The sequence below is a fragment of the Diaphorina citri genome, unplaced genomic scaffold, assembly GCF_000475195.1.
Source record: "Diaphorina citri unplaced genomic scaffold, Diaci psyllid genome assembly version 1.1 scaffold260, whole genome shotgun sequence".
Lineage (NCBI taxonomy): Eukaryota > Metazoa > Arthropoda > Insecta > Hemiptera > Psyllidae > Diaphorina > Diaphorina citri.
Window position 1 is genome coordinate 179,400 of NW_007377697.1, and position 21,986 is coordinate 201,385.

At 36.0% G+C, this 21,986-nt stretch overlaps 3 protein-coding genes across 3 annotated transcripts in view; 2 read left to right on the forward strand and 1 right to left on the reverse strand.

The window, feature by feature from the left end:
- The window catches only part of LOC103506755 (rho GTPase-activating protein gacZ), a 31,372-nt gene extending 27,832 nt beyond the window's left edge, over nt 1-3,540 (forward strand). Inside the window, exon 4 of the mRNA XM_008471156.3 lies at nt 3,036-3,540. Within this exon, the coding sequence (XP_008469378.1) occupies nt 3,036-3,277 (242 nt within the window). The 3' untranslated portion in view covers nt 3,278-3,540. The remainder of the gene's footprint in view (nt 1-3,035) is intronic.
- Nucleotides 3,541-6,666: 3,126 nt separating this feature from the next.
- LOC103506765 (ubiquitin carboxyl-terminal hydrolase 33-like) lies at nt 6,667-21,972 on the reverse strand. Its single transcript, XM_026821746.1, has 6 exons — nt 21,946-21,972; nt 12,114-13,193; nt 11,722-11,943; nt 11,086-11,281; nt 9,931-10,179; nt 6,667-6,775 (listed from the first exon to the last, which is right to left on the reverse strand). Exons 1-6 carry the CDS (start codon nt 21,965-21,967, stop codon nt 6,667-6,669), a joined length of 1,878 nt encoding a protein of 625 aa, XP_026677547.1. The 5' UTR covers nt 21,968-21,972.
- Nucleotides 16,188-18,441, forward strand: LOC103506756 (pachytene checkpoint protein 2 homolog). The gene is made up of 3 exons (XM_008471157.2): nt 16,188-16,432; nt 16,887-17,080; nt 18,403-18,441. Exons 1-3 carry the CDS (start codon nt 16,229-16,231, stop codon nt 18,413-18,415), a joined length of 411 nt encoding a protein of 136 aa, XP_008469379.1. The 5' UTR covers nt 16,188-16,228; the 3' UTR covers nt 18,416-18,441.
- Nucleotides 21,973-21,986: the final 14 nt, after the last annotated feature.

Here is a 21,986-nt window from a genome sequence, read left to right on the forward strand (position 1 = left end):
TTACTGCGTGGACATGGGCAACCTATGGTACTCCCAATTCAATAGATCGTTGTTCCCTTCTTTATAGGTGTTATTGGTAGGGACTAGCCCCATTTCGTCATCAGATTGACAAAGCTCTTCCTACAGGTTTTGCATTTTGGGTGCTCTGTTGTCCATTACTGCGTGGACATGGGCAACCTATGGTACTCCCAATTCAATAGATCGTTGTTCCCTTCTTTAAGAACTACCTTCTTTATAGGTGTTATTGGTAGGGACTAGCCCCATTTCGTCATCAGATTGACAAAGCTCTTCCTACAGGTTTTGCATTTTGGGTGTTTGTTTCACTTTCATTAGTTATTTTAATAGGAAGGTGTTCATTAGTTACTTAAATAGGAAGGTGCCTAAATACCCAATACGGGTTCGGCAGTAAATGAGTATTTCACAAAATGATAATTCAATACTGAACAAAGAAAATGGAAGAAGTGTTTTATCCCATCCGCTTGAAACAAGAGCATTGGTAAAAATGATAAGGTTATCAGTGTCATATGCTGATATCACTCGTACATTAAGTTCAAAATGTATTATTGACCATCCACAGATTTTTCGTGAAAACCAACACTTCAAAATGTTTTTGAATGATAAAATATACAAACTAATGCTAATACCACCCAAGTAAAAGCATATTGAAACCATTGGACCTAACATCAAACGCTGACAGAAACTGAATAAAGCTTCTTCAGCACTTCTATTTTAAAATGTAAATTGAGTTTCACATTCTGCGTAGGTGAGAAAGATTACAAGTTGATTGAATTTTGTGAACTAAAGGAATATTTGCTCGTATGTTGAAGGCACTTCATACTCGTATAGGTCACAGCAATGATGGGCTCTTCTTGTCTAATGAATTTGTGGTTTGTCACATTTTTCCCGTGAAATATGAGTACTCGTAGGCTGGTATTTGGCGTAAGTATGTTAATTTTTTTGTATGTAAACAAAAATGACTATTCCACATAATATCTCGGAATGTTACACAAAATAATGCAGTCAGGGGTAATGACTTGGCTTGTAGAATAATTATCATGCTTCTGTCACTGCGTGTTAATGCTATCTTGTGTATATGCTCATAATAATGTCATACAATCGTGTAAAGCCTATCACTATCTACCTGGATAATGTTATGGGTAACGTAAAATGTTTCAAATATTTATTGACCATTATGTTTTCGGATACAGGGTCAGTGTGTTTCTTCAGTTCTCACTTCTCAGGAGGTGTTGCGTTCAAGTACTGAGTACTGGTTTCATGAGAAATAATCTTGGTAATGTATACGTAATTTGAACTGCCCTGAAGTAGCAAGTATGCAACTTGAAGGAAAACAGGGAAGCTCTTTGTACACTATTGGAAATTTTGTTCTGGTTTCATGAGAAATAATCTTGGTAATGTGTACGTAATTTGAACTGCCCTGAAGTAGCAAGTATGCAACTTGAAGGAAAACAGGGAAGCTCTTTGTACACTATTGGAAATTTTGTTCTTATGTTGGTTTTGTTTATTTTTCAAGACATTTATTAGCGCTCTTTCTTGTTCCAAATTCGTATCATCTTACTTCCTATTCGCTGCAATCTCGGATGAAAAACTTTTTATAGAATAATTCGCCGATTCTCACCTCTATGTGCATATTTGTGCGGTTTCTAAAACTTCAAGTCACCCTGTATATTGGGTACGTGTTGGCATTAATAGTGAAATTTCCTTCTTTCAAAACAAACAATAAGCCTAACCATTATGGAATTCGTGTCCCTTACAAAAATACCTGGCTTCAGTAAAGCCCACATCGGAGGTTTTGTTGATTAGACCCAGGAATCCTATAGAGCGGTAGAGCAATATATCCTACCAATAGGTTGACAGGTAGATGGGTCAATTGACTCACTTTCGTTGATGTGTTGACAAAAATATACCTTCCATATCCTGACAGGATACGAGTACCTTTACCCCATACCAAGGTCAAATGGCATTTTGACGTTTCAATTTGAGAAACCTCGCATAACTACCTAGATACAACTTTACTTTAAATGTCGTAGTTTAATAGTGCAGCTCGATCTAAAAAATATAGATCCTCAATACATAGAAGTCGATGGATAGAATAGGATTTGTCGTATTGTTGACACTTCTTTTTTTGGCAAATCAACAATGCGTGAATTATTATTATTATTTGCTGATCAATTATTTTGATCAATAGAATTGACAGATTTGGCCATGGACTCAAATACTTTGATATTTTCCCCATTAACCAGACTGACAAGTGATAATGCCACCGGGTGCGAACCTGGGGATAATATGCCCATTTGCCCATGGAAGCGGAACTATTTTCATTTCAGACTGGAACAACTGCTTTTTTAACGTGATTCACTTTCGTTGCGGTAGACCCAAACGACAGCTTGACAGGTAGATCGGGATTCACTTTCGTTGATGTGTTGACAAAAATATGCCTTTCATATCCTGACAGGATACGACCAAGTATCGTTATAGCACGTCCCGTTTCATTAGATGATTTTGAGAAGAAAATTTCGCCATCTATTATTTTATATTATAATGTTATTTATAGATCGATGTCAAATACTTGATAAATTTGTAGAACCCTCGAAGCGAAGCGATTATCTATCGATCTATAGTTGGATCTTAAAGAAATTATGCATTATGATGCGATTCAATTAAGTTGCTTGGAGTATAAATTAACATATTAATTGATTTTTCCATCGATATTAGCTATTTGTGACCTAATTATTGTCTTGAACGAGATGAATAAGATCTTTTTTTTTTAAAAAACGAGACACTTTTGTGAGTCCCATTTTGATGTAGGCTTCCCTCAATTTTCACTCCAACTATCACATTACTTGAAGGACAACCCTTTCAACTATTAAGGTTAAGGTCAAGGTCATATCAGATTTTATGCTTCACTCGGTTTTGTTCGCTGGGATTTCTAAATGGCGGTGCTTATCTTGAGTGTTTTCCCTCCTCGGTTTTCCCTTAGTTTCTATGAAATCTAATGTGTGAACATTTTGTTTCAGGTCCATCACTTGTGAACAACATTCCCACCTCAAATGGCACAAGCAACATCACGCCAACAAGCCTGTCGTCTTATCAACCGAGCAAACTGGGCATCAATACTAATCAATTCGGTATGAAGCCCCTGCATGTGAATACAAAAGCGCCTGCACCTCCACCACCCAATCACAAAGATGAAGCCGATTCTGTGGAAGAAGATCTTGTGAGATATAGTGAACATCAAACCAATGGATTGTTGTATTGAAATGTGTATTATCCAATGTCCTTCCATATAAGGCACTGTTTCTGTATGAATTTTCTGTTTCAATCCCCCCTCTTAACGTCAGTGTTGGATATGTTTATTCTTGGGCTTTCCATTTTTTGAGGGTGTTGATTTGATTGATATTTTAAATGTCCTTCTCAAGAACAAACTTTTTATTTTCGTTTACACTACAAGTTGTTGCATATTTTGTTGTATTGAATGAGGAGTTGTTGCGTTTTTTGTTGTTTGTATTGAAGGAGGCAAAATTTTCCCTATTTCTTGTTAGCGTGATGGTAGCAACGTGTAGAATTTACTTAACTGCTTGAGTAGTTGGTGAATACGATAGATATTGGTACCTTTTGTTATTTTAGGAACAGCATTAAAATAATGTACCTAATTGGATCTATTCGTAATTTTATCAAAATACACTTGAGATTTTAGCAAAGAGAAGTCCAATTTATTTGTGCAAATTATAATTTCTTTTGTGTTAAACTATCATGGGGGAGTGTACTCGTATCTTTGGATTACTAAAAATCTATCGCATTTTGCAAATAATCATGGGGTTCTCCTCTACTCATCTACACCGGAAAACGTTGCCATACTCATTATGGGATTCAGGCAAAAAGAATGTTCCCTGTTAGCAGACTGTAGTCTCCCATATAACCCATATCTGAACAACTTGAGCTCCTTAGAGAGCGAGTTTTCCATTTCCGAGAAATACTACGTGCCTGTTGACTCCCCATTAATATTTCCTACCACCCCTACCTTCGGCTCGGATTCGAAGATCAAATCGGACGGTATGATGAAATTTTTAGTGGCCATAGTTGCGGAACCGCTTCAGAACATAAAGCAAGGGCTGATAGCCCAAATTTTACGGTATTGGCACTAAATTTTGTGGTTTAAGACCCATATGTTCTGAAGCGGTTCCGAAACTATGGCCACCTGAGACTTTTATGGTTCGGCAGCGGTTCCTAAAATGTGGCCACAGAGTTGATTTCAGAACTTAAATTATTTTTTAGTACTGCTTATTGCATTGAATTTCTGAATAACAGGCGCTGCTTTAGACTCAGCGATTCGAATTTTTGAGCACTGGTTAACTCGTTTTATAGTCAATCCTGAGTGATTTTTAACGCCGAACCGAATGGTGCAACACTATTAGACTTACAGTTAAAGTTACTAGTTCGATACTCCCTGTGTGAAGGGATTTTACTTTTTATATATAAATAGGCATGTAAATAGTCAATCCAACATAGTATTCAACCAACCGTTGAAGTACAATAATAATAATAATAATATTTCGAGTCTGAAAGTTCAAGAGAAATTCAATAATGAACCAGAGAGGAATTCTTTTTATATGTAGAAAAAAACATTTTAATTGACATACAAATAGGTAACAAGATATATTTAAACAAAAACAAAACAAAAAAAAAAAAAAAAAAAAAAATTTAACCCATCTAATGCTATCTTGTGTATATGCTCATAATAATGTCATACTCGTACAATCGTGTAAAGCCTATCACTATCTACCTGGATAATGTTATGGGTAACGTAAAATGTTTCAAATATTTATTGACCATTATGTTTTCGGATACAGGGTCAGTGTGTTTCTTCAGTTCTCACTTCTCAGGAGGTGTTGCGTTCAAGTACTGAGTACTGGTTTCATGAAAATACGTAATTTCCTTTTTCTTTTTAATCATGCTAGTTTTATACATGAGTAATAAGTTTGCAAAATTTATATTTTCTATGAAATTTGTTTTGTTTTGTATATTATAAAAGTTATTTTTTGTACGCGTAACATATCATACTTTTATTGTTTTTTTCTAAAGGAAGTCTGTTAACACCAAAATTCATTTGTAACATAACAAATGTAAAGGATAGATACAGGTTTACTGATGTATATTATTATCTCACTATGTATGTAAAATACATAATGTTAATATGTATAATTATATCACGTGAACACTGAACAGATAGTTTTCCAAGACATATTTTTCCTTAAAACGGGCCTAATCTAATGTAACCTGAAAGGAAATAAAGGTCAGAAAAAGAAATTCCATTTGTTTAGTATTCTAGTTAGGTATGAATCATGAAATTGTATTAAACGTGTTTCAAATTGATCTAATTTCAATTTTACATTCGAGTAGTTAGGCCTGTTTGGTCGTCCTGTATATTTTAATGTATTTTACATTTTAGAGGCATCAAACTTATGAATCTCATTCCAATTTGCATAATCAATATACCTAAGCCCCCTTAAATGTCATCTTTATTACCTGTAGTAAATTCATTACATAATATATAATTTACTTATTACTTTACAAAAATTCTATGATTTCTCCCTTTACACTACTAAATGGAATCTCTCTATTTTATTTATTTAACTAATTATGTATTTTTATAAACGAAAATCTCGTGTACCGTGTTCAAAGATTTTCATTAAAATAAAATATAAAAGAATGCTCTTATAAGGTCTGGTTTCTGAAATTTGTAGTTTGAATGTATTTTATGTAGCTATATTAGAAATTTTTTGAAGGAATAAATATTTGATCGTGCAGGAATAAAGAGTTAGTTAATGTATACGTAGAACTCTATCAGATGACGAGACATATTACTGTTTTATTCATTCTAAAGCCACGTGCTTATTTATATATCAAGTCCTAGGATTTTTCCTCACCAAGTTTCCTGAAGATTGTTAATTTCCATTGAATTGAAAATGAAATCGGCTTTATTTGAAGTTGTACATTTCACTTGAACGTTTCTTTCACGAACTGGAAATAAATTTCAATCTTGTAATAAAGGTTCTTTCATAAGTAACATGAAAAGAATTTTCTGCTCAACTTAGCGTTATACAAATAAGCCTGTTTGAAAAACTTCATTTAATAATGAGAAAACTGCCTACATTTTTTTCTTCTACTTGGTCTTATTTGTAGGACAAGAAGAGCCATTTGGGAAGACAATTTATTTATGCATTGTGAAGTACTTTTTCTCTGTTTTTCTTTTTAAAATTGTTGATTCAATTATAATGTTTTCCTAACAAGGTATTCTTGCGTTACTTTTTCTCTTTATTTTGCCTGATGCCCTTTTTTACTTTTTATTTAACAAGTTAATGAAGACATTGAGCTCTCTAATTCTTTATTCCAATATAATACTTAATATATGTTTATACATTTGTTAATCTCAAATTTTCTTTTCGATTTTCGTATTGGCATTGATGTATGCTTAATACAACCATGACGTGTTAGAAAGCAATAAGCATATTCCATAACCCTCCTCTCATATCAGTGTTTTACATGTTTTTTTTTTTTTTTTTTTTTTATTAAGTTGTTTGGGCTCACGATGGATGACTGCGGTTCAGGGCGAGCCAGCCAATTTAACATGGCTAGAGCTAGAGACCATCACCCCGGTGTATAGCAGATACATTCATGAGCATGAGCAGCTAGTAAACTAGAATGTACGTATGTGGAAGTCTTGCGAGTACCACATATCTGTGTGCCGTACAGGAGACTAGAAATACAATGTGATTCCAGAGAGTAGAGTGGTGTTGAAAAAGGGAAATGAAATAAAAAGGGGAAAAGTGGGAACTAGTACAGCAATAAAATGAGTTGGCGAGAGGAAAGTGATGGGTTTGTTGAGCCCAGAGGGAAACTAAAAGTAATAAAGAATATGATAAAATATGGACACAACTTCAAAAGCTGTGCCATTCAAATAGACAGTTATTAAAGAGACGTTCAAAGGCTGTGGTCTTGGTGAAGCAATAATACTTGAACCAATACATCTCTTTCTACGATAAAGAGAAATCAAAGGTTATTAAAGAGACGTTCAAAGGCTGTGGTCTTGGTGAAGCAATAATACTTGAACCAATACATCTCTTTCTACGATAAAGAGAAATCAAAAGAGATTCTAAAGAGATACAGCAAGAAATCAAAAAAGATACAGCAAGAAATCAAAGAAATAAAGGATACATCATTATCGAACTCAATTAAGTTCATTTCAGGGTAAGAATTATTATCTTGTTACTTTCAAACCCACAATGAGGGAGGAGGAGGAAGCGGACTATGACCAATACCCTCACAACAAGCACAGAGACAATGTCATATATTTCATAGGTACCTGTCCATCTGGTCATGGCTTAACAATTTTCGACAAAAAATTTAACAAGACAAACAAAATGCATATGATGTGTTTATTAAGCAGAACTTGTAAGTACCTGGAAGTTACATTGTTGGTAGGTTGGTATCACTGAGATACGTAAGGCAATCTATATAGCTTTAGCTTGCAATATGAATTTACAGATTCGAGACCTAAAATTCCACATAGGTACCTATCTAAAAATAAGGATCGAGAGAACACAAGAATACTTAACTGGAAAAAAAACACTGTCCATGAAGAAGCTATGCATCATGATCATGAGCGATTCCATGGTAAAGTTGTTCATTTATCTCGACAAAATCTGGACAGAGTACTCGTATTGTTTTTCCTATGTCCTCTAAAAATACAAGAATAAGATAACCTGGAAGTTGAACACCATATTGTTGGATATAACAAAGCGTTTTGAACATTGGGAAATAACCAAAGATTGACAAATGGTCGAGGTTAATAAAGTAGGCGAATGTGAGGTTAGCTGAGGAATATTGAAAAGTGTGAAACGTTTGCAATAGTTTTTATTTATTGGTTTCATTTAATTACGTACTCATAACTAGGCTTGATGATCGCGAAATCCGCGAACATGATCGCGAAATCCGCGAACATGATCGCGAAATCCGCGAACATAATCGCGAAATCCGCAGTAGGCTGAAAAGGTAGGATACGTACTAATCTCCATGACATAGTATGTATAAGTATACTCGTACCTACAATAAAAGGGAAATATATTTCTTTCTGGGTCTATCTGTCCTGGGTCTGAAGCTTTTTCCGCCAAACACGTTCTGACGACCTGAGGGTGGGTGGCTGACATAACAGTAAAAACATACAAGTAGACAGGTATTCAAACGTTAAACAGGGAGTAGACCAGCTAAGTCTGGCTGGGGGGAATTTAAACAGGGAGGATACCAGCCTGATATTTCCCTTGCTAAAGACAAAACAAAGGTTTAATAATAATCAAGCCGCTACAGCAACAACCACAACAACAAAAACATGAGGACATCACGCGTCGTAGCAAAGAAGGCAGAGTATCCACAACACATAAAAATAAGTTGAAGGAATAAGACGTAATAAAAATGTTAAAATTACTTGAAGAAATAATTTCCTTAAATATACAGGTAGGTTGGTAAATAATAAACTTTGCATTTTTTCTTTTGATGTATAAAAGACGCAATTGATTTGAAATGTGCTAAGGCCAGGCCAAAAAATCTAAACGTATAACTCGAAACATTTATTATTATCAACATTAACTACCACATCGTCGCCACAGTTAGGAGTTAAGGACCCTGATGGGCTATGTTTTTAGCGCGTCAAATTAATAAAAATGCACCTAACTATAACTTGCGTATTTTTTAGAACAGAATGGGAAAAAGGAAAATGTAACCGTGATTTTAAGGGAAAAAAAAGTGGTTGTAGGGAAGACTTGATTGAAAAGCGCGTTTCAAACAAATAATGAACATAAAAAACTAAAAAGTAGTAACTACTGCAGCAGGTCAAAAACTCAACAAATCACTTACGTTTCGTAACTTTAGGTGGGGGTTTCAAAATTGTCAGGCTTACAAATTAGGGGGGAAATACGATGTAAGGAGTTCACACTAATAACATACTTTGGGTATGTGTAAAACGTAAAACTACAAATTTAGGATATGATTGTAAAGTAGGGAAATACTAACTTTGCTGGGCTTCTTACTAGCCCTTAGTAAAACATAAAAGTAAATTTAGGAGACAATGTAGGCAACAAACTACTTAGTCAATTTTATGTTTGAAAACTCGTCAAAATTTAGCACTCTTTGTTCATTTATTTGATGCAATGATTTGTCCAGCCTAGACAAAGTCGCATAGTTATTTCCTAGGAACTAAAACCATGTGGTTTTCGATTTTCGACAGCAACAGTTTTTACTTGGTTTCAAGTTTATGTATATCCGGATGTAGTTTCACCCAGAGGGGGCGCTTATACAAGTATTGGAGAAGGAAATAGGTTTAGGTATAACTGAAGGTAGTATCGAATGTTAGAACATCCACACATCGAGAAGAAAAGCAGAAAATTATAGCTTTGGTTTACAAAATAAATTCAAATTGAAATACATAAATTAAACATACGTTTACATAACAAATACCTTTACCACTTTGAACCATTCATCCATCTTTGATGAAAGTCGTCACGATTTATGTGGTTCAGTCCGTACTTTGTCCTCGTAAGATGTTTATAATCAAGCTGGCCGTTTAGCCTCCATTTGGGCTTTTTAGTGGCCATAGTTTCGAAACCGTTTCAGAGCTTAAAGGGCTGAAAGCCCAAATTTTACGGTATTGGCTAGAGATGTGTAAAGATTCATTGAGCTAAAAAAATGAACTACTCTTTTCAGTGAACTAGATCCTCAAGAGTAGTTCTTTCAAAACTTCCAGGAACAGAAAAGTCTGTTAGAAAATTTCCGCCCCGGCCGGGATTCAAACCCAGCACCTCCAGGTCGAGAGTCAGTGCCCTTACCCACTTGGCCACAGAAGTGAGCTACGAATATTACCTGGAATGTAAATACTGCCACACGGGCTCAGGTACGAAATGCATGAGGTCCCGAATGCCCTCCTCTTTCTCCGGCAATAGGTTACCGTGTTCGCATAGGAAGTCGCTGTTATCTATAGGTCCCGGCTCTCCGAACGATAGAAAGCGAGTTGCCCACTGCACCGACAGAGCGTAGAAATCAGTCGGACTCGACTCCTTGATTAGATTTTGAGCAAATTGTCGGACAGGAACTATGTGACTGTTGTCTTTGCTGAAAAAAAAAAAAAAAGAATAATGGAATATAACATTCAACCCAGTGGTCTGTCTGGCTGGGAGGACATTAAACAGGGAGTCTAGTGTCTAGTCTTGCTGGGAGACTTTAAACACGGAATATACCAGCCTGAATTTCCCTTGCTAAAGAAATAGCAAAGGTTGAGTGCGAAGGGCATCCACTCGTAAAATTTGTAGTCTGTCAGTCTGTCTGTCCCCATAGAAGGACTTATCCAAACCTGGTCGACCTATATATCAAATTAAAGGTCTTTTTACCAGGAACACGAAAATGGTTGTGCAAATTTTGTCCAGAGAACCATAAAGCCAAAAAACTGGTTTTTGGGGGATTTTTTCACATTTTCTCACACAAATGAGCTCTGATCTTGAAATTTGTCGCGACGACCTATGAACTCAAAGCGAGAAAGCTTTTGTAACACTTCAGTCGATTAAATGATCGGTTTTAGCGTCACCTATGTTAAGCTACGTCGAGCAAGGTCAAAAAATGGATGGGTGACTTCAGTACTATATTGGTAGTTATTAGAAAACATTAAGTAACAGGAATAAAGGGAGAACGGGCTCTAGTCTTGATTTTAAATCATTACATGAAAGTAAAATCAAATCAATAATAATAAACTGAATATTAAACAAATTAGGTAGGTACATAGGTATTCTTTAACCACAATCGAATAAACTACGGGCTAAAAAATTCCGGGAGGGTCGGGCCCAGCTTGTTCTCTCTTTTTTCAAAATATAAATGTGTGTCCAAACATAGTCGACCGGCCGTCAATCGACGAGGAAAATCGATGTTGTCGAGGCAGTGTGGACGTGTCAGTCGTCGATTGATGGCCGGTCTACTATGTGTGCACACACCTTAACACAGTTGAAACAGAAAACGAATGAAACTCACGTGTAGAATAGCACATAGGCTTCACAGGACATGACTTTTTCCACTGGTACCCGCGTCACATCTCGGTCGTTAAATTCATGCCATTCGTTAGTAGTCGAGTTGAGGGAGTAAGTTGTGTAGTGCCCTCCACCTGATGAACTCCCGTGATGACAAATAACAGACACCAGGTCGTAACTGCAGATTTTAGATTTACAATCTGAAATAACGAGGTTTTTAGTTAAGAAAATTACTATTTTTGGTTAAGAAAATGGCCTAATGTCGAAATTCCAGACATTTGTAAACAACATTATTATTTTTATATTTTACTAAAAAAAAAAAAAAAAAAAAAACCGAAAAGAAAAAACCCCCCTGCTTTGTCAAGGGAAGACATTTTACTTGCCACAGCTATACTTGTCTGTCTTTAGCTCGCAAACAGTTTGTCCAAGTTTTATTAAATTATGTCGGTAAATATGTTCAACACAATGGGATATGAATAACTTTTGGGTCCTTTGGGCTCATTTTGTAAGGGGGTTTGACCGATATCTGAACTGTAAATACTTTAGTTACCATAGCAGAACATAATTAAGTTACCTATTCCTTAAGGTTCAAACTACCTGGACTAAAAGCAATTCACATCAAGCAGCCTTAATTACTTACTAGGATGTAGGTACGGCGTGAGATCAAGATTTTCCAGTGGAAATGATACATGGCCTTGAATCTTGGAAAACATCATGTCATGCCGGAATCTTTTCAGATGAATGCACAGAACTTCAGGCAGCTCCTTGATTTTGATAGATTGGACTCCATCCCTAAGTCCATTACAATTCTCACAGCTATACTTGTCTTTGTCTTTGAAATAAACATCTTGGAAAAAAGCATCTAAACAGTTTTGGAAAACATCATGTCATGCCGGAATCGTTTCAGATGAATACACAGAACTTCTGGTAGCTCCTTGATTTTGATAGATTGAACTCCATCCCTAAGTCCATTACAATTCTCACAGCTATACTTGTCTTTGTCTTTGAAATAAACATCTTGGAAAAAAGCATCTAAACAGTCTGCTAACGAAATTACTGGACCTTTCAACCACTGCTTCAAAAAACTACATATGTAACTGAGCAACTCAAATTGATAGAGGAAAACATTTGCCAACAAATTTAGACCATTATAGGGGGTTTGGAAATGCACTGTCGACATTTTGTGTGCTACAATATCTTGGCTGGGAAGAGGCAATGAAAGATCTTGAAAATTTTCAATACGAGTTGATACTTTATTGCAGCACAGGCATCTAACAGAGCTTGAAATTTTTCCATCAAATACTTCTGATATAATACTTCTGTATTTTATCTCTTTCGGTGGGGTTTCAGGTACTTTAGCTATCTTTTGAAAAACATCAGAGTGAGGAGTAACTGTGGTATTATAGCAAGAGATTTCTATAGACTGTACATCATTTGCAATTGCACTACTACATCTGTTAGGTGAACCAGTAAAAATATTACTATCCATACTATAACCATTTTGTAAGCATTTGGTTTTGGAATAGCTGTGGTTTTTCATAGGACTCATTTGAGTGTTCATTACTTGATGTTTTACTGGGGTGGCAATGTGATTTATTGGTTTCTTGACAATATTGTTCCCCATTAGTGGCTGAGTATTATCCTCTGATAATGAGGAATTCTCACTCAAAGCTGAATCACATGTTCCCGAGTCACAAGTCTCATACTCTCCATCAGTAGCATCCTGATCATCATCCTTGCTGTCAGTCTCTGTCTCTCTTGTGGCAACTTTTAGTTCTTCATGTAGAAGATCAATGAAACATTTTAAGAACTCTTGACTATCATGTTGCATGTAATCATCAAAAATGTGGTTTATATTTTTAACATATTGAAAAAGATCAGCTGGAGTCAGACAGTGATCAGGTTTGTCCAGCCACATTTCTTTCAAAAATCTTTGGAATGCTAATGCCAACCGGGGGTACTTTGATAAGGAATTGCGGTTATTGCAGTCTAATATAATGGCGTCAATTGAACATTTTAGAAAAAAGTCTTTTAAAGGTTTAATATTTGATAATGCTTGCAGTGCTGCATTCATATAACAAGTGTTTCCAAGATTTTTCAAACCCTTTAAACCTGAAAAAAAAAAAAGAAAATAATAATAAGAAGAAATGCACATAGGTAGGTAGAAGAAATGCACATAGGTAGGTAGGTTTTTTTTTTAATAAAAAATATTATCTTTCTGAGAACTCAGAGATAATACTCATCTCATTGTCCATGATGGTGATGGCTATGACTAATTTGAACTCACCCATCCCTCTAAAAAATGCAATCCTATCTAGTCATTTTTTTTCCATATTAACAGCAACCAGGAATATAAAGCACATCATGTAGCTAAATTTTAGATAGCTGGTACTGAGATTATTGACCCTCAAGGACACAACTTATAAAATATAACTGGCAAAGGGATTTTAGTATTTCACAGGTACAAATTTTGTATTCCACTATTTACTTTCCTTATCTTTATAGCAGGTGAGTTAAAACAAGTACATCTTTACACAGTCAGAATTTCATTCTTTATACAGTCAGAATTATATTTTGGTACTTGTGCAGAAGTCACACCGTGGAATATTGCTACCAAAGGAACTGGCACAAATGAGTAGTGACCAGTGTTATTATAGGGTTAGGTTAAACGCAAGAAGGAGTTTTCACAATTAGAGCAGTAATTAGTGTTATTATAGGGTTAGGTAAGACAATTATTATTTTAGTATGACCTGTAGGGATTTTCTTTCCAAATATGCTCAGAAATTACAATCACTACTTGTAACATGATTGCAGATCGAAGCTGTAAGAGCAATATCATAACGGACAAATACCAAATAGCTAGGTACTCTTTTGAAAATCATCTAGAGGAGTAAAGAGTAAATAATCGTCTCACAAAAAAAACCATCTTTTAACCATCAATACTCGTAAATGCCAGAGAAAAAATATGGGAAATTCCATTACTTTTAATTCACCACTGCAGTTCCATCTTTTAACCATCAATACTCGTAAATGCCAGAGAAAAAATATGGGAAATTCCATTACTTTTAATTCACCACTGCAGTTTATTCTGGTTACTATGTCAGTCCGGGTTAGAAATGCGATTACGTAAACACAGAACTTTGAATACAGCCCCACCAAGACAAAATAACAATACCAGCGGATACTGATTGGTTAATAAGGAATCTGATAGGTTGATCTAAGCCAACTAGGTTAATTTTATCATCAAAGTGTACCCCCCAGAAGTGGTCAATATCGGTCAAACTAAAATGAAAATGTTTAATTTGCAAAGGAGAAAGAATTGATAAAAAAAAAAAAAATAATAAAGAATTGATCATAGGTCCCAATACTCGTATGCACAAATAGTTTTAAAGTAAAAGTTTCAACTTGGAACAGAGAGAAGGTAGAGGTACAAAGGAAGATGAGACTTGCATTTTTGGCTAAATATTTGAATAATTCACTTGGTGGGGTAATTTTATTGTCTCTCATAGTAAGTTAAAATAATTTTATTCATTTCGTAAGCACTTGACGTATCTGTACTATGTACCTACTCGTTTTGAAGTCTAACAATTTTGATTACCTATCTTAATTCTACACAAAAACCTCTTTACAGTTTTGCTAATAATAATTCACTAAATATCTTAATTCAAATATCACATTTCTATTATTATTACTTTAAACTGGGAATATTATAATTATGACTAAAAAAAAAAAAAAAAAAAAAAAAAAAAAAAAAAGGGGGGGGCACAAAAACAAAAATACTGTGCCGAAATGAATATTCAATTCAGAGGGATATCATCGAGGAGAATGATGAGTGATTTTTACGTCAGTCGAAATCCATACTGTCAGGGATTTGAGAGTCACTGGCATCAGTGAGATCACAGTCCTCGTCTGCAGTACAGCACGATGGTGTACGCAGTTCTTCATCAGTGTCTCCTACAGAGAGGAAGTCATTACTCCCCAGCCATGCTTTGACTAGATCCATCCTTGTAGGGGTGATGCATAGCTCGGGACCTCCTCCATACACAGACACCAAGTAACACCACTGGGTATAGGTCAGGGGAAAACTTTGTTCGACGAAATTGTCTGCGTGAAGCACTGAATTATTTATGGGGCCAGGAATGTTATACGATTGGTTGAGAGCAAAGTTATACCAGGATTCAAACCAGTCTTTGCTTACGTAACAAATACTAGTGGTGTTGTTGTCTTTACAGGCCAGATGAAACAATTCGAAAGGCTCTTTCTGCCAAATGAAAACCAAAGGAATAAATCTATTAGTTTCAACATTTGTGTTATAGTGTCCAGTGTACAAATCTAAAATATATACAGCCCCTTGTGTAACTGACTGACTCACTCACTCACTCACTCACTCACTCACTCATACTAATTCTAACCCACTTCTAGATGAGCTAGGAAGATGCGGTTTTCACCAATGGATTCCTTATTTTTTGTAGGTACTGGGAAAAATCGGAAAATCCCGAAATTCCAAACCGTTCCCGAGATATTGACGTTCCCCCATAAGAAATACACGGGGAACAGAGTTAGAGGCCAGCAAAACTTTTCCTACGTTTAATATTTTCTCTCGCTTTTAGTTTTGAGTTTTCGTTTCTTCGAGACAAGACTCAGGGACGACAGACCCGCGATCGCGGTTTTTTTCCCACTGCAGTAGTAGTGTTGTGATGTAAGGAATATTGATAATAATTTTTAATTTCTTGAAGTGTTACCTACGTAAATGTAAACCTGCAAAATCGCGGATTTTGCAGGCGGTAAAAATCCGCTCAGTGTAAAATGAGCCTTAAATCGCGACTTTCGCGGCCGAAGGCCGCAGTATATTTATTCTTTACAAATTTATCATAGCTAGCTTTGCCAGCGGCCGATCAGATAAACACATATGAATTTATGGGTATGAACAAATAACATTTCCTTTTGCCCCGTTGCAAAATTACCAAAAATCGATCACAACACAGGTACTCATAACTTCAACTTTTATACGAAATACCCAACCACACCGGGGATTTAGCTCTACTAACGGATGATGCGTTAGATTTTTTTTTTTTTTTTTTTTTTTTTTTGTTGTACTTTATCATGTTTTTTTCTTTTTCCAGCTCTTAAAATATGCAGAAACATCTATGAAATTCTCTCACTCAAAAGTAAAATCCAACATTATCTCCTGGAATCGAGTAGTTTTGCTCCATGGACCGCCAGGCACTGGAAAAACGTCTCTGTGTAAGGCTGTGGCTCAGAAGTTGTCTATTCGACTCCAGAGTAAATATAAAATCACTGAGTTCATAGAAATCAACAGTCATAGTTTATTTTCTAAATACTTTTCAGAGGTAATTTTTTTTTTCCTTTCTCATTACACCTCATATCTAAAAACGCTTTTTTTTATTATTATTACTATTCATTTTTCTTATGGTGCACATTCAAAGTGAACTCTTTTTCTTTGCCTTTTTCCCGTGTACAGACGGGGTCGGCGTTTTTCGTCAGCCTCTCAATCAGCCCTAACTAGAGTGATTTCTTTGGGCTGACATTTGGTTTTGGCTACAAATTTTACGAGTTGAGTGTAATATACATAAATATAACACACTGCGTGCCAAGGCCAGAACTTGCCCTGGCGCACCGCGGTGCGCCTTAATTCGTAACAAATGAAGTTGACTAACTACCCAAAAACTGTTTTTCCCCTCTTTTCAACCTCTCTCAAGACACCTTTAATTTTAACGTCGAAAACTTTTCAAATGGTCAAACTTGCACACCATAAATTGGTTTGTCTCTTCTTTTTGTCTGTAGAGTGGAAAATTAGTACAGAAAATGTTCAACAAAATCAAGGAAGCAGTAGAGTACGAGGAGTCCTTGGTATGTCTTCTGATAGACGAAATAGAAAGTCTAACGAGAGCCAGAGAGTCTGTAATGAGTGGAACAGAACCTTCCGATGGAGTAAGAGTTGTGAATGCTGTGCTCACTCAAATAGATCAGCTCAAAAAGTAAGTAATTAAATATTGAAAATGTGTAGTGTGTATAATCAAAATATCTCGAGGACGGACGGGACGGTAGGAGCTAGAGATTAAATGAAGGCCAACCTAATTTTAAAGAAAGTAAAAATCATATTGGATGAGGAAAGTTGTGCGATGTTCACACCAGCTTCCCTCATTTATCCTTAATCATACAGGGTGCGCCAGAAAAACACTGACAACAGCTCAGGGTAGGTCTCATCATTTTTAACAAGGTTCTATGGGTCATTTCCCTAACTTCGTTTCCGATAAAAGTACAAAAACTTTTTTAAAAAATGCAGACCTCGAGTCAGTTTTTAAGTCAACGCTCATAACATGATTTTTCCATTTTAATTGATAAACTGTTTTTGTTAAAACCACGAGCCAGAGCACAAAATTTTGATTCAAATACACCTGAGACTCGATTTTCAAAGTTCAGTTTTGATGTTTGTTTGTTTTTTTTTTTTTTTTAAGCTCGTCGCCTAGTCAATGAGTAATGAGTCCTTTCACACACAGCGGTATTCTAGTGAAATCCGCGCGTTTTCCCTGCAGATCCGCTGGACGTCCGCAGAAATTCAGACCCGCGATCGCGGTTTTTTTCCCACTGCAGTAGTAGTGTTGTGATGTAAGGAATATTGATAATAATTTTTAATTTCTTGAAGTGTTACCTACGTAAATGTAAACCTGCAAAATCGCGGATTTTGCAGGCGGTAAAAATCCGCTCAGTGTAAAATGAGCCTTAAATCGCGACTTTCGCGGCCGAAGGCCGCAGTATATTTATTCTTTACAAATTTATCATAGCTAGCTTTGCCAGCGGCCGATCAGATAAACACATATGAATTTATGGGTATGAACAAATAACATTTCCTTTTGCCCCGTTGCAAAATTACCAAAAATCGATCACAACACAGGTACTCATAACTTCAACTTTTATACGAAATACCCAACCACACCGGGGATTTAGCTCTACTAACGGATGATGCGTTAGATTTTTTTTTTTTTTTTTTTTTTTTTTGACATTTCCGGAAACGAAGCCGAAGTGAGGAAAATGAAACCAGGGAACCTTGTTGGAAATGAGATCTACCTACCCTGAGGCCGTTGTCAGTGTTTTTCTGGTTTTTGTTTGTCCGCACCCTGTATTTTATGTTTTTTATCATTTTCTAGCTGAATAAAATCCCGTTAGGATGAGCTATTTATTCACTAGATGGATTTTCAAGAATAAAACTTTGTTTTTTTTTTTGTTTTTGTTTTTTTTTTTTTTTCTTTTTTTAAGCGGCACGACGATCTTATTCATTCCTCTGTTGTTTGATTAACAGAGTGGACTTGTAATGACAGATATGGACTGGCGACAAACAAAAAAATCACACAAAGACAAAAGAAGACCTTTATCGAGAATTTAGCATTCGCCAGTAATGTCTTTGAACAGAGTAGAATTTATATATAATATATACTGGTTACACCATAACAGACTGCTGACCATAGCTAGAACATGAACATTTAATTTCCTGATAGCATGTCTGCAAGCTACGTACCTGTTTGAACTATTTTATTTTTTTTTTTTTTAAGAGGTTGAACACGAGGGAACTGTAACTGCTACATGTCTTATGTCCCGGCGAAAATCGAAGAGGAGAAGGAAGACAGGATAGGAGAAAAGCCCAGCCGCTCCGAGAACGAACATTATCCCATCAGGATAAAATCCGCCCCGGCCGGGCGGGAATTCGAACCCGCGGCCTAGGCGCTTACAAAGGCAGACGCACCTACCAAACTAAAGCTAACTAGGCTGCAACTTTTAATTACATTCGGGGTTTTTCGAGTTCGCTGGACCGGAATGATAACCGGTTTTTCTGGTTAGGTGTCAAAAATCCCGTTTTTTACGGTTTTTTGGACGATAGCTTTACGCTTATTATTTTTTTTAATTTTAGGACACACTTGGTATATGACTGAATTGTGACTAGTATATGTTAAATGTTGTGGCTGGAATCCGAATATATTATATGCCTTAGGTTTCATATAAAAACCTAATCAAACTCCCGCTATGTCCGAAAAACCGTCGGAAACGAACGCAGGAAACGTTCACTTTTTTCACAATTTCATGTCTATAGTTTCTAGTCTGGTCACAAAAAAAAAAAAAAAAAAAAAAAAAAAAAAATCGCCAGTGGTATTGGGATAGCCTATGAAGTTCTGCGTCGAATGAGACCAATGGGGTTCCTCCACGGTCAAAAGTACCGGAGCTACGATTTTTTTTCCACGCAGCGGCAGAAATCTGACATGACAAAATACTCGTATTTGGCTAAATGATACCTTGTACTCATTAATTATCTTACGTATTCTTGAGAGTTCATTGCAACGGTCGATACATTAATTACTTACTTTATCATGGACACTCATTGCTTGAAGTTGAAAGTCCGGAAGAGGTTAGTTAGGTAGTAGAACAGCCGCGGGAGACACTAAAAGTTCACAGAAAAAAGACGGAAGGACACGCAAAGACCAGAAGGTTATAAATTATCTCTTGAATTGGTCAGCGGCTATTACACATTGAATTTACTCATTTCCAATGGTTCACTGGAGTTGTATCCGGATAGGTGACCACCTGCGTGCTGCTCGCTAGTCCCCGTCCCACTCAGGCGGGGGAGGTTAATATGAGTAGGTGGGTTGCTTGTCAAATGGAGGGTATATTAACAGTTACATTGTGACCTTAAACCAGTGCTTCTCAAAGTTGTCGCCACCGCGGACCACTGGGGGGAATCGCGTGCGGCATAGTTTAAATAAATCGGGTAACGTAGTACGTCGCGTCGTTCGAATTTTGTAAAGATTTTCATTGCATCTGTGGGAATAGGGCAAAAAATCTTTTTAAAAATGGACTGGAAAACTGGGAAAAGTCAGGGAATTTTATTTTTCCATTTTGGTAGACACAGTGGGAAAAAAATCGAGATAAATACAGGGTGTCCCACCATTTAGGCTTACCTCGTTTTTCTCCGAATTTACGTTTTACATAGCCTCTAAAAAAATGTAGGCCGGTATACAAAATTTCAAGTAAATTCACTCGAAAAATTCAGGGGGACTTTATGAACACACTGTATGTAACCCAGAATTTAATTGAAATCGCTATTTTTTGCAATATTCTGTACTTATTTTCACACTTCTTGAAGTATATGTGAGTAAATGACCTTGTAGCTGAGTTCATCTAGAAATTTTGTCCTAATAAATAATAACATACTCTCGAAACTTTCTTTTATTCCAGGAAAAGTACTGGCTTAAGTGGCAGAACACTGAGAAAAATTCCTTTCCTCACATTTGTGAAGTATATTTCCAACAATTCTGTCAGTATGGAAAATTTCCTCATAGCTCTGGAGAAAACCGTTCTAGACCTGCTTGTGGAAGAAAAGTCTTTACCTTTGAAACGCAATACAGAAGTACCTAAGTCCAACGGAATTTCATGAGAGAAGTTACTCTTTTGTATCACAGGGTCTGGATTTTAGAAGTAAATGTGCTGTGGTCAATACAAAACTGTCCAGATGAGACTTACATTTGGAAAATAGAATAAAATTAGTCATAATCAATAATAAATCATGTATACAATTCTGAGCTCGAACTAGGGCCGGAGTTATGGCCTTTTCATTTTTTTTTTTTTTTCCAAGTTCTTTGGCCAATAGAGGAAGCACCAAAAATGGAAAATTCATATCAATCGGTAATTTGTGCTTCAAACAGGTCCCACTCATGATTTATGTTGAAATCAACAAGCAGGGTCCGTCCCTCCGGGAATTTTTTTAGCCCGTAGTGATTAGAGAAAATCAGTACCTATGTACCTACCTAATTTGTTTAATATTCAGTTTATTATTATTCTTGATTTGATTTTTTGATTTTACTTTTATGTAATGATTTAAAATCAAGACTAGAGCCCGTTCTCCCTTTATTCCCAATATAATGTTCAAGTCACCCATCCATTTATTGGCCCATACCTACCCCCTGTGGTGAAAGGACGGCAGTGGAAGCGTTTGTGTGTTTAGCGTTTGGGGGATTCACCACACAGTTGGGGAAGATGTTCTCCTGAAGGGTTACTCATAGACTCACTAGCACAGAGAGGAACTTCACCCTATATTGTTCACTGGTTAGCGTTGTTCTGGAATTTTCAAGTCCTGTGTGGAACCCCTTTTATGATGTTCACAGCACTTTAATCGAGCGTATCCAACATGTCCACCTAAATCCCGTACTATCTTTTAAACTCCCCCCTAGTCAGATTTCAGAGACTGGCTAACGAACTATCCAGCGATCTTGATTTCTTCTTCACATCTGTCCCTGAAATCAAATAGTTCTTCAAAGACCGTCATCGTGATTCCAACCACTAGCTTACTTCCAATTTCTTGTTTTACTTTTTATTATTATTTTTAAGTATACATATATCATAGTTAGAATAGAATATACCTTGTTTATCCTGCTGGGATAGGACTGAAAAGTCCCTTTTCCCCCGCAGTCTAACCAAGGTCTCATACCTATATTTGATACATTATGGGGGGTACATTTTACAAAAACACCCTGATTATTATTATTATTTTTTTTTTAAAGGTGATAACAGTAATAAAAGGAAAAAAAAGAACATGATAATATAACAATAGTACCTAGGGGTGACTAAGAAAGAGAGGAAAAAAAAAAAAAAAAAAAAAAAATTAACAGTGTTATTGTAGGGTTAGGTTAAACGCAAGAAGGAGTTTTCACAATTAGAGCAGTAATTAGTGTTATTACTTATTATAGGGTTAGGTTAAATACAAAAAGGAGCTTTTCTTTTCCACGGACGTGACTTCTGCATAATTACCTATATTTTTAGTACCTACTTACATTCAAATCAAAGGATTCATATTTACCTGATGTTTTGTGGTACATCATATCCTCTTCAGCATTCAAA